General features: G+C 43.3%; 1 protein-coding gene across 4 annotated transcripts in view; it reads left to right on the forward strand.

The window, feature by feature from the left end:
- IQSEC3 (IQ motif and Sec7 domain ArfGEF 3) overlaps positions 1-18506 on the forward strand; it is a 167757-nt gene that overhangs the window by 93613 nt on the left and 55638 nt on the right. For all 4 annotated transcript variants that reach the window (XM_043966971.1, XM_043966974.1, XM_043966976.1 and 1 more), the window contains exon 4: positions 15459-16567. In XM_043966971.1, coding sequence (XP_043822906.1) covers positions 15459-16567 — 1109 coding nt within the window. The remainder of the gene's footprint in view (positions 1-15458; positions 16568-18506) is intronic.

Here is an 18506-nt window from a genome sequence, read left to right on the forward strand (position 1 = left end):
TATACAATTTTTTAAAATCTTGGCTTCCCTTTCTCCTTCTCCTTCTCCTTCTTGCACTTGTATCTTGGGCCCACCTACATCTGGCTGCCTTTTCCTCCCCTGTTCCTTCTTTCTGCTCTCTGAGTCACTGAAAGTTATTCACTTCACTGAGGCTGTGGAATATGGAGCAGTCTTCAGTCGAGAATTTAGAAATTGTATGGCAAAGTATGATTTGGGTTTGAAAACACTCATCTAAGTTGCAGAAGAAACCTTTAAACATGAGTTCTGACCCTTCCTCCAGGCCTAATGTACCTCACATCTGACCCACGGACACAGTAGCTATACATGCTAGGAGGTCTTGACAGTCAATCTCACTCCATCCCTACCCCTACCCAGCATCAATATCCTATCCAGCCTAATCAATGTGGGCTCCATGACCCAAGCCATCAAAATGAAGCCTACTAATTAACATGAAGAGGCACATTAGAGAAATAGAACCTTGTTCTGGGGCTCCCTCACCTCTGGTGTTAGCTGAAGACAGCTGTTTAGGGAGGAGTGACTAAGCAGTAATTACTGATGATACATGGGGCTTGGAATAAGTCAAGAGATATGCTCCCCCCATCCTTGCATCTCCAATCTGCCTTTTCTCACCTCTGGAGACTTGCCTTCTCTTATTCAACCCTGTCCCCCGTATTCTGTTTTCTGGATACTTATTAGAGAAATGAGATAAAATCAGAGTTAGGCAAAGATCTGTGAAACTGCTGAGCTAAAGACAGTCAGGAAGAACTCTGTAGGAGACATTAGACATTAATGACAGCTGAGTCCTATGGACCCTGCATGGGCAAGGCAGGCTCTAAACGCAAATGACTCTCAGGCAAACAAACGTTGTCTACGCTATAGCTACTCCTCCAAAAGCTCCCTTCTGGCACTCTGTTAAGCCTTTTATAGTTCCTCGATGCCCCCCAGTATGTCAAATTGTCTGGGTTTCCTGGGCTGATCATTTTAGCATAATGGGCTTATGTAAATCTTCCCATGAATCTCATCTCAGACATAGTAATACCCTGATTCTACTCTCTCCTTGGTACCTCTCCCTCCTGTTCCCTGGCTCTTTGCCTTTATAAGACACAGATCTGGAATTTCCCAAGGAGGGGGAGTAGGGGTGACAGGCCAAGAGTGTGGGACATTTTGGTTGAAATACCTATGGAGGACCTCCTACTCAAGGTTCTCCCTTCCACCCATCTCTGAACCTCTAGCAGCCCTGATGGACTGGGCATGATAGCAGAGGCTGGGATAGTGGAGTGGAAAGCAATGGACCAGGAATAAGGTGAACTGGGTTCTAATCCTAGCTGTGCCACTAATTGTGGGAGCCTAGACAAATAACTTTACCTTTCTGAGAAAACAAATTTGGCGACAGAACACTTTGGGGAGTGACATATAAGAACTGGTCTGAGGGATTTGGGAAGAGAGAATAACTCCAGGACAAAGTGGGAAGGGAGAGTTTGGGGGAAAATACAAGAAAGTCAACTGATTTTCATACCACTCCAAAGATCACATGTAATAAGCATTTTATATATATATATATATGAAATTTAGCCAAGAAGATATAACGTGTATTAAGTGAAGGCAGCATGTAGAGGAAAGAGAACTGAGGACTAGCATTTGAATAGAGATATAGCACTTGCAATGGTTCTGCTAGCACAGATGCTCTGTGATCCTGGGCAAATCCCATCCCTTCTCTGGGCCTTGTTTCTTCATTCATAAAATACAAACTAGATGATCTCTAAGGTCCCTCCCAGCTCCAATCCCTACAATCATGGGACCTCCTATTGACATTGCACAGGACAAAAGGATTCCATAGGACAGTTTGGCAAATGTAGATCTCAAAGGCAGTTTCTAGCTCAAATGGTATAGGATGTTTCTAAATCTCTTCTGGCTCTGATACTATGCTTCCAAATGAGATGATTTCAGAGCTCAGCATAGTGCCTGGTATATAGTAGGTACCAAATAAATGCTAGTGACTGACTGCTCCTGTCACAGAGTCCTAGTCTAGAGCTACAAGATATGGATATAGTATTTCAATCTAGGCAGCAATAACGGTAAAGGGATGAGAGATAGAAAAAGCTTGTGATATGGGGTTTTTTGGTTTGTTTTTGTTTTGGGGGGGAATGGGAGTTTTTGGGCAGGGAAATGAGAGTTAAGTTCCTTGCCCAGGGTCACACAGCTAATAAGTGTCAAGTGTCTGAGGCTGGATTTGAACTCAGGTCCTCCTGTATCCAAGGCTTTATCTACTGCACCACCTAGTGATGTTTTATTTAAAAGAATGATGGAGAAAATTCATTCAAGATATATATATATATATATATATATATATATAAAGCATCCACCACCTGAAGAGTGTTGTCTAGGTGTTAAAGGAGATACCAAACATAGATAAGATCTGGTTTCTGTCCTCATGCAGTTTATCATCTAATGGTGCGGGAAGGAAGGGATAAGTAAAAACTAAGTGATGTCTAATGGGTAAATGGATGTTAATGTTTGGGAGGATCAGGAAAGGCTTCACGGAGGAAATGGTATTTGAGCCAAATCTTGAAAGATGGGTAGTATTTCAGTAGGCAGTAGTGGAGGTGAACATGAGCATGGAGTTCCAGGTAGAAAGGACAACAAAGGTCAGAGAGCAGAATAGACTAAGATATGTACAGTAGAAGACAGATAGTCTGGTTTTGCAGCACAGCACACAGAGGGATTTACTATAACATAAAACAGGGTGGTGCCGGATAGCAGAAGGTCTTGAATGCCAGGCAAAGGAGTTTGAATTTGATGCAGTTGCTAATAACAGGTCAATTAAAGATTTTGAGGGGGCGGCTAGGTGGTGCAGTGGATAAAGCACCAGCCCTGGATTCAGGAGTTCCTGAGTTCAAATCCGGCCTCAGACACTTGACACTTACTAGCTGTGTGACCTTGGGCAAGTCACTTAACCCCCACTGCCCCGCAAAAAAACAAAAACAAAAACAAAGATTTTGAGCAGAGTTACCTAGCCTGATATGTGCATAAGGAATGATATAAAGGATGAAGAAGAGGCAGGAAGACCAGTTAGGAGGGTTTTTTTTGCAATAGTGTTGGTAAGTAGGGGGCTTGGAATATGGTTGCAGCAATAACAATTAAAGAAGGGATGCATGTAAGAGATATTGTATAGGAAGAAACTAGAAGACTTGACAGAAGAATAGAATATTAGACAAAATGATACACTTGGCATGGAAAGCCATGGGTTCAAATCCTACCTCAAACATTTCTCAGAGACTCTGTTTCCTCATCTATAACAAAGGGATAATAAAACATCTTCATTGTTGAATAATGTTGATAAAATTTCTCCTGTCCATGTCACAGGGCTTCTGTGAGGATATTTGGTTGGTGTTGTGGTTCAGTCATTTTAGTCATATCTGACTCTTCATGACCCAAAAGTGCTTTACAAACATGGAATCTCTATCTCTGTCTATTGAGAAAATCAAATTGATATTGTCTCTATTTTTGTAATTGATTCCTCACTGTATCACCTCTAACATTTTGTATAACTGCCTGAGGCATGTTTCTTTGTCTTTGAGTAAGTTCAGAAATTCAGTCTAAGTTTAAAAGTTGAGTTTCCCTATAAATCACCTTAATTAAAAGAAACCTATTCTTGCCAATGGACGAAACCAATCAGAATTTCCTAGTAACAAGATGGAAGGAGGGATTGCTTGCTCTGCCTTCCCAATTTCCATGCAATCACATTGTCCCCCCATTCCTATAATATTTCAGGTTTTGTAACAAATCATATTGTTTTCTCCATCTAAGATGCTATCTTCTATTTTTTTTTGGATGCTCCTCCTTTTGTCTATAAAAATGATCCGTCAGCCTTCATTCGAAGTCTTTTGGCTTGCTGAAGAGCTAAAAACTCCTTTTACTGGTATCTGCTAGCCTTACCAATAAATTGAATATGCTTGGAATTTTGTTGCCTCAGTTTGCCTTAATTTCAATAGCAACAGTATCCATTTATCTCTTTATATAGAAATATTTTTATATATGCTTTTTTAGATTAAGAATTGTTTCACTTTTTTTTATATTTGTATCCTTAGCACCTAGCACAATGCCTGTGATTTAACTGGTGTAGAGAACTTCCAGTATTCACACTGCTTCTACCAATTCAGATCAGTCACTTTTCTGTACCTTTTAGTTTGGTCACTGAGAGAGAGTTTAAATGACTTGCCCAAGGTCACACGGCCAATATATATCACAGTTGGCAGCACTTGAAAATCCAGGTCTTCCTGCCTCTGAAGCCAAATCTCCAAATCCTGTTCCTGGCCATAAATGTGAATTGCTATTTATTATTAACAGATTGGATATAAGAGATGATGAAGGGGGGGAAATTTTTTACAGTAAAATTTCAAAAAGAAGTAACTAGGTGGGGGCAGCTAGGTGGCGCAATGGATGGAACACTGGCCCTGGATTCAGGAGTACCTGAGTTCAAGTCCAGCCTCAGACACTTGACACTTACTAGCTGTGTGACCCTGGGCAAGTCACTTAACCCCAATTGCCTCACCAAAAAAAAAAAAAAAAAAGTAACTAGGTGAATGGTGATGTCCCTGGCTAAAATAAGGGGAACAGATTTGTGGGTTGTGTGACGTCAATAAAGGTGGGACATCCGGAGATAAATGTCCCATTGGAAACTTGAGGTCTAAAGTTTGGGAGGAGGATCGGGCTTTGAAAGTCTGAGATTGTGCTTTCTGAAGTCATGGAGGGGAATGAGATCGGCAAGGGAGGGAGAATGGAGAGAGAGAGAGAGATCAAGGGCTAAATTTTTAGGAACACTGATTTTAAGGGGTTGGGGAGATGAAAAAAAAAATCCAGAGAAAAGACAGAAGATTTCTTATGGGGAAAGGAAGAAAACCAGAAGAGTTTTGTTTCAAAGAGACAAAGAGAGGAGAAAGTATTTAATAATATGGGAAACTGAGGAAAGCTCGAGGATGAGGACCAAGGAAAAGCCTTTGGATTTGGCACCGAGGAAATTATCGGTGTCCTTGTCAATTCGATTCAGCTTAATCAACTTTGAGCACTTCCATGCAAGCCACACTGCTAGAGCTTGGGGAGTGAAAGATGAAAAACAATCACCCTTTTCCTTAAGGAGTCTAGTTAAGAGGAAAACCTCAGTGGGACACTGGGAATGAGACCCAGATCGCAGAGTTGAGTGATGAGGAAGCATATGTGGTGGTCGTTCAGCTGTTTCCGTCATGCAGGACTCTGTGACCCAATTTGGGATTTTCTTGGCGAATATATTGGAATGGTTTTCCATTTCTTTCTCCAGCTCATTTTACAGATAAAGAAACGGAGGCAGGGGCAGCTAGGTGGCGCAGTGGATAGAGCACCGACTAGCCCTGGAGTCAGGAAGACCTGAGTTCAAATCCAGCCTCAGACACTTAACAATTACTAGCTGTGTGACCCTGGGCAAGTCACTTAACCCCAAATGCCTCACTAAAAAAAAAAAAGAAAGAAACTGAGGCAAATGGGGTTAAGTGACTTGCTCTGGGTCACACAGCCAGTAACTGTCTGAGGCCAGATTTGAACTCAGAGAGATGAATTTTTCTGACTCCAGGGCAGGCACTGAGCTACCTAGCTTCCTGTATGCTGGAAGGGGCTACAGTGAAACTAATAGAAGGGAGATAGGACTCCTTGGATGCTCCCTTGGATACTCTTCAAATTTAGTTAAAGTAAGGTATTGATTAAGCATCTATTCTTTGGCCAACACTATCTATGTGGTGCTGTTGTTGCTTTAATGCAACAGGTATTCAGAGCAGAGAGAAATTAGGCTTGAGTAATAACAACAATGATAACAGCAGCTCACATATTTATGGATTTTATTGTGTACAGATCCTTTCTTCATGGCAACCTCATTAGGTAGGTAGTCAGGCAAGACTTCTTGAAGGAGGTAAGGCTTCAGATGGACCTTGAAGGATAGGTAAGACTTGGGCAGACAGAGAAGTTTTCTCATTCTACAGCATGAGTGAATGCATTCAGTTTGTGGGATAGAGAGAATGTAGCCTACCTTACAAAGAGGGATTGAGTTGGAGAGAAGCAGAAAGATGCAAAGGTAGGCTTAACCATCAAAAATAAAAGCTATCCTTAATAGCTAGCATTTATATAGGACTTTAAGGTTTACAAAGCACTTTACATATGCTATTTCATTTGATCAAAAATAAATAATCAAATAAACATTTTACTTTTACCTATATTTACTAAAGTAATTTAATAAACAAAAGATAAGTTATTTTTATGTCCACCTCCATGATCTAGATTCCAAAGTCTGCCTTGAAATGTATTCAATTTAATCCAACAAGAAATTAAGTTGTTATTATTCATCCTTCATACTCTAAAAGGCCCAATGACATCAGAAGGGTGATGTCTTGACTTGTGAATGCACTGGGTTTAAGTGATGCAGAGCTGCACAAAGTCATCTGCCTCACTATCTCTTCCAGTGTCATCAGAGTCCAGTGGCAAGACAAGAGTCAAGATGACTGGCAATGGCCCAGCAATTACTAAGTGCCTACTATATATAAGATATTATGCTAAATGCTGGAATGGTAAAAACAAAAGTAAAAAAAAAATCCCTGCTCTTAGCATTCTCAGCTGAATTCATTTTCCCCACTTCACCTCCTCACCTGCAGAGTATGAGCATCTTCCCTATTCCTTTCCAGCTCTGATTCATGTTTTGTTTTCCTCTATTTCGAATGTAAGCTCTTTGAGGTTAGGAATCGTCTTGTTTGCTTTATTTGTATCCCTGGTACTTAAGTGGTTAATAAATGTTTTATGTCTCAAGGAACTTGCATTCTTCTTAGAATAAAATACGGATATGCAGAAAAATAAATTTAAGATAATTTGAGGAGGAAAAACAATTCACAACAATGGGGGAAATCAGGAAATGGTTTAAACAAGAAGTGGTCCCTGAGCTGAGACTTGGAAGAAGCATTGAATTCAAAGTTTACAGCAGTCCCATGTTCCTTTATCTAGTTCCCAGACCAGACCCACCTTGACCAGGCAGCTCCTGCCTCCCATCTCACTGTGGCTGTACAAAGCCTATTCTCTGTCCCAGACTACCTTCTTCCTTACTTTCATCCCCTCAACCCTACACAAAATGTCCCACTCCAGGTCTACCCACTTCTTCCACTGTGCTCCCTGAAATGTCATTCTTCGATTTGCAAATTTGCCTTCATCTTAAAACTTTTCCTTTTAATCTCTCCATCTTCTGGCTCTCACTGAGACCTGGCTCCTTCCTGATGATGCATCCCTGGCCACCATTTCTATTACTGGTTACACTTCTATTCATATCCCCTACTAGCACTAGTCATGGTAGGGAAGTCAGAATACTCCTTCCTCTCCATTGCTACTTCCAGATTCTCCCTCTATCATCATTACTCAGTAACTTCTCCTTTGAGGTTCATTCAATCCAGATTTATCAACTATCAAAATTCTGGTAGCTGTTATCAATTGACATCAAAGATATTCTTCTTCCTTCCTCAGTAAGTTCAGTGACTAGTTCACAGTCTTTCTCTCCATTCCAATATCTGCTCTCATTTTTGGAGACTTCAACATACATATTGATACTTTCTCAAATAACCCAACTTCCCATATTTTCAACTTACTCATTCATTTCCCATGACTACTCCTCCACCCCACATTAGCTACACACAGAGATGGTCATACTTTTAATCTCGCTATCATCCACAAGTGGTCCCCTTCTCTGTTCATGAACTCTGCAATTCTTGTATGTGCCCTCCCTTTTGTGACTAAATTCCTTGAGAAAACCATTCCCACTCATTGCCTCCACTTCCTCTGCTAGTGATCTCTTTTTTGTTTGTTTGTTTGGTTTTTTTGTTTGTTTTTAGTGAGGCAATTGGGGTTAAGTGACTTGCCCAGGGTCACACAGTTAGTAAGTATTAAGTGTCTGAGGCCGGATTTGAACTCAGGTACTCCTGACTCCAGGGCCGGTGCTCTATTCACTGCGCCATCTAGCTGCCCCCTGCTAGTGATCTCTTAATTCCTAGATCTAATGGCCTTTTATCAGTCTTCATCCTCCTTGACTTCTATTCAGCCTTTGACACTCACTGTGGATTCCCTCTCCTCTAGGTTTTCATGACACTGCTAGTGTCCTCCAGTTCAATCCCACTTACTGTGGAGGTGTACCACCAATATTTTATCCTTAGCACTCATCTCTTTTCCCTCTACACTATCTCATTTGGTGATCTTATCAGCTCCCATGAATACAATTGTCACCTCTTTGTGCATGATTCTCAGATCAGTTTACTTGTATAATCTCTCCGCTGAGCTCCAAGTCTTACATGACCAGCCATTTCTTCACCATCTCAAACTGGATGTCACATAGACATCTTAAATTCAACATGAATTCATTAACTACCCCCATCCAACCCAACCCTCCCTTCTTCCCAACTTTCCTATTACTTTGGAGAGCACCACTTTTCTCCCAGTCACCTAGGCTTGCAGTCTAGGATTATTCTTGACTCCTTACTTGTATTCAGTCCACATATCCAATTTGTTGTCAAGTCTTGTTGTTTCCACCATCATATCTCTCCTATAGGTCTCCTCTCCTTTCACACAACTGCCATCCTAGTGCATATACTCCTTTCCTTGTGCCTAGACTTCTGTGATAGCCTTCTGGTTGGTCTCCTGGTCACTAGACTGACCTCACTTTAATTCAATCTCCATCAGCTGCCAAAGTAATTTCCCTAAAGCACAGATCTGACCATGTCACTCACCACCTCTTCCCCCTCCCCAAATAAACTCCTGTGGCTCCCTGTTATCTTTAGGACCGAATATAAAATCCTATGTTTAACATTTAAAGCCCTTCTCACCCTTATCCCTTACTCCTTTCCCAGTCTTCTCATGATTTACTCCCACCAATGTACTCTACAATGCAATGACACTGGCCTTCTTCCTTGTCTTTGTACCTGACATTCCCTAGCCCAGCTCTCTGCCTTTTCACTGCTGTCCTCCCTTAATAGAACGCTCTCCCTTCTGATTCCTGGCTTCTTTGGCTTCCTTCAAGACTCAGTTCAAATCCCATCTTCACCAAGAGCCTTTCTCTAGTCCCTCTCTCCTCTTCACCTCCCTCACCAACCAATTTTTGTGTCTTCCCTCTAAGATCATCTTCCATTGGCACTATATAGTGCACGCACGTAGTTATTTGTAGCTTGTTTCTCCCATTGAAATGTTAGTCCCTTGAAAGCAGAAGACGTGTTTTTGTCTTTCTTTGCATCTTCAGTGCTTAGTACAGTGGCCGATACATAGTAAGCACTTCGTCGATGCTTGTAGGTTGACAAAAAATAAGCAGAGGTCAGGAGGGAGTGCATTCCAGGCATGGCAGTCAGCCTGCACAAAGCCATGGAGATTGGAGATAGCACGTCAAGTTTGGGAAATAGCTAATAGACCAATTTAGCTATAAAGAAGGGTACATGAAGCGGGAGGGGATATGAAACAAAAGATTGGAAAAGTAGCCAAAGCCTCATGGAGGGCTTTCAATGTCAATTTGAGGAGTTTGTATTTTATCTTAGCAACAAGAAGATTTCTGAGCTGGGGGTAGGGGTGAGGGAAGAGTGGAGCAATAAGGCCAGACTTGGTCTATAGGGATATCAATCTGGCAACTACATGAAGGATGGACAAGAAAGGGAAAAGAATGAGTCAAGGAGGTTAATTTGGGGGTGGGAGGTAGTGTAGTAGCTAAAGCAAGAAGTGATAAGGACCTGATTTAGGGTAGTATAGATGTACACCATTAGAGACAACTAGGTGGTGAAGGAAGGGTGAAGAGTGCTGGACTCAGGAAGACTTGACAACTTAAAAAACAAGTCGCAAAGCACATTTCAAATCTAACCTTGAACACTTAACTAGCTGCGTCACCCTGGGCAAGTCATTTATGGTCTATTGTCTGTTTCCTCAACTCAAAATGGGGATAGTAATAGCGCTTCCCTCTGAGGGTTGTGGTGAGGATTAAATGAAATAAGATTTGTAAAGTTCTTAGAACACTGACTGGCACATAGTAGGTGCTTAAGAAATACTTGTTTTCTTCCTTGTATGAATGGAGAGAAGGTGAAAGCAGGAGATGTTGTCAAGGTAGAATCCACATGACTCAGTCAGCAACTATTAGAGATATGGGGATGGTAGGGAGGGAGGAGGGAGAGGAGGAAATAGAGGAGAGAATTAAGCTTAACTCTAAGGTTTCTAAGCTCTGTGACTGGAAAGGTAACCTCAGAGGAAATCTGGAGGAGAGATGGGTCTGGGGGAGGGACTTCATGAGTTCCATTTCAGACATATTGAGTTTGATGTGTTTATGGGACATCTTGGTGGCAAGATCCAAAGGGAGGAGTTTTGACAGGACACTATGCCCTTGTTTTGCAGACAAAGGGCCTGAGACCCTGAGAGATGCGAGTTAACTGGTCTTAAATCACAGAGGCAGTAAGTAAGAGAGGTCAAAGTCAAAGCTATATATTCAGGGTCTAGATCCAGGCTCACCTTAGACGCCCACCTCCCAAACAATCCATAAAGTCCAGTTTTATCTCTGGATGGCAAAAATTGCGTATTGCCCCTGATCTGGAATTGACCGGAGAGTCAAGAGCCTAGGAGTAACAGGTCTTAAATCCGTGTAATCCCAAATGAGGGTTCAATTCAATTTCTTCATCTTTCTACCTCCAGATAGTGTGGAACCCTAAACATTCCCAAGATAGGCACTTCTAATTAAAAGCCAAGCAGCAAAGGACTTCACAGCCTTCCTTATGTTTTAACAACCTGATAAGGACACCCTAGGGCTGTGGGGTTTCCCTAAGGAACTGAAAAGGCAGGATAGTGATGTTGGACAAACAAGACAGGAACTAAGCTGGGATAGACTCTTTATGTTTCCCTAGGAGTTGGGCAGGAACAAGAGATGTAGAGAAAGTGGGTGTATGGTTCAACTGCCCTTCCTCCTCCAAGGAGGAAAAAAAAAAAGCTTTATAAACCAATGCATCGATAAACATCTAAGCCCTTTTCTGACCACTGGGAAGGTCCCAGTGCTCAGCTGGAAGGACTGACCCTACTTCCCAAGGGGAGGGGAGGGTGGCAGGGTTGCCTTTAAAAGGAATACTTGGGGGCAGCTAGATGGTGCAGTGGATAAAGCACTGGCCCTGGATTTAAGAGGACCTGAGTTCAAATCCAGCCTCAGACACTTGACACTTACTTAGCTGTGTGACCCTGGGCAAGTCACTTAACCCTCATTGCCCCACCAAATAAAAAGGAATACTTATCTATCCCTGAATCCCATTGATGACTAGAGTTGGCCATCCAAATAGGCAAAGTATGCTGGTAGATTGATCCAAAAATAGCTTCCTTACTCAATTCCCTAAGACCTGAAATTTTACCATTAGAGTTTTACTCCTTTGTGTTAAGATTTTTCTTTTTTTTTTTAAGAATAGTATTTGGGGTAGCTAGGTGGCACAGTGGATAGAGCACCAGCCCTGGAGTCAGTAGGACCTGAGTTCAAATCCAGCCTTAACACTTAACATTTACTAACTGTGTGACCCTAGGCAAGTGACTTAACCCCAATTGCCTCACAAAAAAACAATACTATTTAATAGGCAGATGAATAGGAGAAGAGGGAATTACATATCAAAATTTTTCAGTTGCTAGAATAGAGTCAGAAGATCTGGGTTTTTAATTGTCATTAGCTAGCTATGTGATCTTAGCTAAGTAAGGCTGTGATCTTATTTGAAAGGGAATGCTTGGTACCACTCTGTGGTTTACACTTCTCACCAGGAGCAAAACATATTTTGGCAGCTGCTGAACAAGCAATACCCTTTCTGGTGGACCCATACTTCCCTAGTATCTCCTTAGCTTTGTTCTCCAAGTAGACCACTTTGCAGGAGCTTTGTGTGTGGTAGCAGCTCTTTACTGTCAAAGTTATTGAGTATGGGGCCTCCCATCAACACAAGGACCCACTGCTACCAAATGAGTATGTGTACTATACATGTGCTATAATATATTGTATAAACTATAGTACCAGGAGATTCAGGAAGTGAGAGAGTCTTCAGGAGCCACAGGGATAAAAGATATGTAATCATAATAATTGCTGGTGCTTGTATAGTGCCTGTTATGTACCAAGTACTGTGTCAAACTCTTTACAAACATTATTTCACTTGATCTTCACAACAACCCTGGGAGGCAGGTGCTACTATTATCCTCATGGTACAGATGGAGAAACAAATGAAGCAAACAGAGGTTAAGTGACTTGACCAGGGTCACACATCTAGGATGTGTCTGAGGCTGAATTTGAACTCAGGTCTTCCTGACTCCAGGCCCAGTGCTCTATCAGCTTACTCTACTCTATGTACTCTCCCCTTTGAGGAGTTCCTCTGTGATTTTATTTGAAAGGGAATGCTAACGCACACACAGTGGGTTCCTTCATGTCAGGGCAGGATAGGTGATTGCCTATTTGGTATGACTGAATTCTTCAAGGAAGCATGATCCCAGAATCTAACCTGGCCAGAGACGGGGCATTTCCTGAGCATTGGTTTGGGGAGTTGCTGCTATCAGGCTCCACCTTGTCATTCCTTTTCCAGAATCCTATGAGATCTCCACAAAGACTCTTGGTACCACTCTGTGGTTTACACTTCTCACCAGGAGCAAAACATATTTTGGCAGCTGCTGAACAAGCAATACCCTTTCTGGTGGACCCATACTTCCCTAGTATCTCCTTAGCTTTGTTCTCCAAGTAGACCACTTTGCAGGAGCTATGTGAACCCTCTTTTTTCTCCAAGGAGAATGCTGCACCAAGGAAATCTTCCCTCCCTAGACAATTCAGTGACTGAATTCTTGTATTCAAACTCCTAAATTGGAGTTACCCAGTTTGAAGCAACTCTCAAAACTGTGATGCTGTGATAAGATTATTCTTCTTCCCCTTGACATAAGGTTAGATTTTGGGAATCTAGAAAAAGATGGCTAGGTGGCATAGCAGATAGAGCACTGGGCCTAGAGTCAAGAAGATTCATCCTCCTGAGTTCAAATCTGGCTTCAGACTTACTAGCTGTATAACCCTGGGTAAATCACTTAACCCTTATTGCCTCAGTTTCCTCATCTGTAAAATGTCCTGGAATAGGAAATGACAAACCACTCCAGTATCTTTGCCAAGAAAATCCCAAACGGGGTCACAAAGAGTCAAACATGATTGAACAAAAAAGAATGCCGACAGCATTCCAAATCCCTTCTCTACATGAGTGTCTTTCAACTCTTTTTGGGGGGATTTATGCACATAGTGTTGCCATGTGTCACCTATGAATTACCAATACTGCTGGTGGAGGTTGGGAAGGGAGAAAGACATTCCCCATCCCCCTTTGCTGCACTTTGGTCTGGAAGTACAAGGAAAAGAGAGCCAATGGGCCAGCAAACAAGAGAACTGGGCTGTTTTGCAGCCCCCCCCCTTTGAGGGGGAGGTCCTCCTTAACTTTCTATTGCCAGTCATTTTAGAGGCAGTTGCAATCACTAGGAACCAAATAGAGGAATTCGCTGTATTCTGTCAGCAAGGTGCCAGGGCATATGTCTATCAGCCCAGTTCCACAGTGGGCACTTAATAAACATTTGTTAATTGATTGCTCTACATGAAGGGGTTGCCCTCCTAACAAATGGCTATATGCCCTGTGTTCTCATCAAATTGATTAGTTTCTCCCCTTTTCCCCTCCCACCCCCCACACACTTACACTAACAAAGTCCCCCCTCCCCACAAGAAAACCTCCCCCAAGGCCTATGACTGTTGTTTGAAATGTCAAATTCAGGCATTTGACTTAGGGGGTGTCCCTTATTTAAATGTAATTCCCCCCTGAGAGGGGTGGCATTACGGTACAGTGGAGAGAGTTTAGAATCAGAAGCCCTGGGTTAGTACTCCTGCTTTACTATTTATTAGCTGTATTATATTTCCTCCTCCCCTCTCTGGGCCCAGTTTTCTTATTGGGTAAAATAGAGGAAGCTTCTTTATCTTAGTATCATAGATGCCTTTGGCACTCTGGTGAAATCTGATGGAAGGAAATGCTAAATTTTAGTTAGAGGTTAGTGAAAATAAAGATGTTATTTTTTTCCCTATCCAAGTCCCCTATGTGGGACCTAAGATTAAGCATGCCTGAATCAGATGACCTTTAAGATCACCTCCTGCTCTAACATTTTGTGATTCCAAGGATACATTGAAAACTTATCAGTCATTGACTTTTTAGTGTGAATGAATGATCCCTTCCTGAAACGGGTGTTAATAAAAGGAGTAGGGGATAGCACAGAAACTGGGCTTCTGAGACTGAACAGAGACAAAAGTGGAGGTGGCAGAAAACAAACTTCGCTTGCAATATAATATTTTTTGTGGGGCAATAAGGGTTGAGTGACTTGCCCAGGGTCACACAGCTAGTAAATGTCAAGTGTCTGAGGCTGGATTTGAATGCAATATAATTTTGTCTGAGGTTAAGCCACCTTAGGAATGATGCTGTATCCTTCCTTCCAGCCCAACCTTTTCTCCTTAACCTTGTTTCCTCTGGACCCCAAAGGACCTCTTCCCAGGAATAGCTCTTAGCTCTCCTTTTATGGGTCCCCTGGAGCCAAAGGACCTCTTATCAGGGACAACTCTTAGCTCCCTCCTTTAGAGGTCCTCTGGATCCTAAAGGACCTTTCCCCAGGAATAGCTCTTAGCTCTCCCTTTTATGGGTCCTTTGAACCCCCAAAGGACCTTTTCCCAGGAATAACTCTTGGCTCTCCTTTTTTTTTTTTTTGCGGGGCAATGGGGGTTAAGTGACTTGCCCAGGGTCACACAACTAGTAAGTGTCAAGTGTCTGAGGCTGGATTTGAACTCAGGTACTCCTGAATCCAGGGCCGGTGCTTTATCCACTGCGCCACCTAGCTGCCCCTCTTGGCTCTCCTTTGAATAACTCTTAGCTTTCTCAGAGAAACAAGATTTAGCCTGGATTGTACTGGTCAAGAGCACAATCAGTCATTTGCCAGGTGGCCAGTGAGGGAACTAGCAATTTCCAGAAAGGGGGTGGGGTGTCAATAAATATCGACAGCAGCAATTGCTCAAACCCTCGGAAGGTTCTGTACCTTACTATCTGCTATTTGTAGGTAGCTTCACACCCCTAGCTGATATCATCCAGGACATACCAGCCCTTAGAATCTTCATCCCCATTGGTTCTACCACTCCAGGAACTCTGTCTACTGTCATAGCATCATGGCATTTGTTTTTCCCACCGGGCAGAGTTTGTTAGACTTGCCCCGTGACAGTCCTGGTTGGCATTGCCAGGACATTGGCAAAGTTCACCCCGATGATCATTTCTCTTTGTGTCTTCGCATAGCTAAGTAGCCTCAGGGAGTAGAGGCTTCTCTGGGTCCCCACATCCTACCACGGCACCCCACCCACTTTCTTTTTTCTCTGTGTCGTGTTGCAGATTGAAATGCTAGAACACAAATACGGAGGCCACTTGGTGTCCCGGCGAGCAGCTTGCACCATTCAGACAGCCTTCCGCCAATATCAGCTTAGCAAGAACTTCGAGAAGATCCGCAACTCGCTGCTTGAGAGCCGACTCCCCCGACGTATTTCCCTGCGCAAAGTGCGGGTCCCCAATCCAGAGACGTTTGCAGCAGAGAAGGCCCTGATGGAGGGCTACGGGCTGATGGGACTGCCTCTGGTCCGCTCTCCATCCCTGCCAGCCACCATCACCGGCACGCTCACCGAGCTTGAGGACTCCTTCACGGAACAAGTCCAGTCCCTGGCCAAGTCCATAGATGATGCTCTTAGCACCTGGAGCCTCAAGACTATGTGCTCCCTCCAGGAAGGGGGCTCTTATGAGATCCATGAGACCTTCCACGCTGGAGGGATGGGGCCCCCAGGGCTGGAGACAGAACTGAAGGAGCAGGAGGAAGCTGCAGAACTGAACCTGGAGGAGGAGGAAGAGGGCGGTGGGTCAGGGGGTGGGCTGCCACAAAGCAGAAGCACCCTCATGATGGCTTTCCGGGATGTCACGGTGCAGATCGCCAGCAAGAACATCTCTGTCTCCTCCTCCACAGCTGTTTCTGTGGCCAACTGTCTGGGAGGGCAAGAGGCTCAGGTTGGACTGGTCCCAGCAGCAGGCAAAGGGGAGGCAGAAGAAGCAGGTGGGGCCGAGGCTTCCGCTTCCCCTGTTGTGACTTCATCTGCTTCAACCACTGGGCACACGTGGACAGAAGTTGGGGCTGTCGGGGACATGAATACAAATGGGCAGGCGGCTGAGGGGGCGATGGGCGAGGAAGAGGAGGAAGAAGATGAGGTAGGGGGGTCCATCAAAGGGGGTGAGATAGAGACTGGTGACAACTCAGAACAACTGAGCAGCAGCAGCACCTCCACCAAATCTGCCAAGTCAAGTTCGGAGGTGTCAGCCTCAAAGGAAGCCCTACAGGCTATGATCCTGAGCCTGCCCCGATACCACTGCGAGAACCCGGCCAGCTGCAAATCCCCCACGCTCTCTACTGACACCCTTCGAAAGAGACTTTACCGCATCGGCCTCAACCTCTTCAATATGTGAGTCACGGGGCTCCCTCCCCTCTTCCCCACCCCCTTGTCAGGCCCTACCTACCCCATGGACTTCTGCTCCCCTGCTTAGATTGGGCAGGGGAAGTAGGTGGGAGTGAAGGATAGGAACATAGAGTATAAATGGGAAGAAAGACAATACGGGGAAAGAAAGCAAGGTATAGTAGAAAGAACACTGGACCAGAAGGCAAAAGACTTGAATTCAAGTTCTTTTTTTTTTTTTTAAAGTGAGGCAACGGGGTTAAGTGACTTGCCCAGGGTCACACAGCTAGTAAGTGTTAAGTGTCTGAGGCTGGATTTGAACTCAGGTACTCCTGACTCCAGGGCCAGTGCTCTATCCACTGTGCCATTTAGCTGCCCCAATTCAACTTCTGACACAGGCAAATTGTGTGACTATGGACCGGTCCCTACATCTATATGAGCTTCTATTTCCTCCTGATGCTATAGCTCCTTCTAGCTTTTAGAAGTTCATAATTACATGAGAGCTAGGAATAGGAAGATGAGATAGTAGAGGAAGCTAGATGGAAGTCCTAGAAGAGAGGAGGAGATGGGGAAAAGGGGGTGAAGATGATTATAGGAAACTAACGATGAAGCATGCTACCCACCTTCAGATATAGGTATGATACACCCAAGTTGCAGGAAAAAAAATTTTGTAAACAAATTTTACAGAATTTGTTTTGCTTGATTCTACAGATTTGTTACAGAAGTTTTGATTTTCTTTTTTTTTCTCAATGAAGGAGAGGGGAGCTGGGAAGGAACTAGGAGAAGGTTTGCCAAAAACAAAAAAGAAAGAAAAAAGGGTCACGGAAACATTTTTTAAATGTATAGAAGAGAAAAGAAGGAAGGCCAAGGAATCACAGATAAGTAGGATAGTTTCAAAATGGAAATGTTGAATTTTAATACATATTTTTAAAGAAAAACCACCTGTACGTAATAGAGATTCATAGTTTCATGTACATCCCTTTCTGTTCTACCAGGTATATGGAAGTCTGGAAGTTGTTAAGTTCTGAATTTTTTAAATGGGGGGAAAAGAGAGAGAAATGAGGTAAGAGATTTAGCATAGAGAGTGGAGAGAGACAAGATGAGCAAGATGACATACAGGGGACATGTGTTGGTGAGGAGTACAAGGGAAGGGGGTAAGAAATGGACTGGTAGGGGGGAGGAAGGGGAAGAACATGAGAGAGGAAGAGAAGGGGAATGAGGGGAGGTGGGGAACCAAATGTGCATAAATCTATTGCTTAGCCAGGAATATGCTAGTGTGGATTGCTGCCATGTGCGTGTATTTAGCCAGTCAGAAAGCTTCACTTTCAAAGAGGTAGTAAATCACTTAGCCTTCCATTGTCAGGCCTGACAAATGTGCTGATTTGTTTTAATCATTTCTTTTTTATAAGGGAGAGTTATTTGGGGAAGGCAGGGAGTGGGCAAGGAGAGGGAATGGGACTTACAGAGTGATAGCAATTTTTTAAAGCATCCACAAAACATTTATATGTATGTATGTATATATATATATATATATTTTCTTTTTTTTTTTTTGTGGGGCAATGAGGGTTAAGTGACTTGCCCAGGGTCACACAGCTAGTAAGTGTCAAGTGTCTGAGGCCGGATTTGAACTCAGGTACTCCTGAATCCAGGGCCGGTGCTTTATCCACTGCGCCACCTAGCTGCCTCTATATGTATATTTTTAAAGTGGAACTGGAACTCAGAGGAAAGTTGAGTCCATCAGCAAGAATTAGGCACTTACTGTATATAAGCACCATGTCAAGCATTGGGGATATAAACAAAGGCAAAAACAGAGACTGCCCTCAAGGAGCCTACTTTCTGAAGGGGTAAAACAACATGAAAGTGAGTCTTGAAGAAAACCTGGAGGTAGAGATAAAAAAGGGGCACATTCCAGAACAATTTGCGCCAAGGGACAGAGTGGAGGTGGAAT

Source organism: Dromiciops gliroides, chromosome 5, assembly GCF_019393635.1.
Source record: "Dromiciops gliroides isolate mDroGli1 chromosome 5, mDroGli1.pri, whole genome shotgun sequence".
NCBI lineage: Eukaryota > Metazoa > Chordata > Mammalia > Microbiotheria > Microbiotheriidae > Dromiciops > Dromiciops gliroides.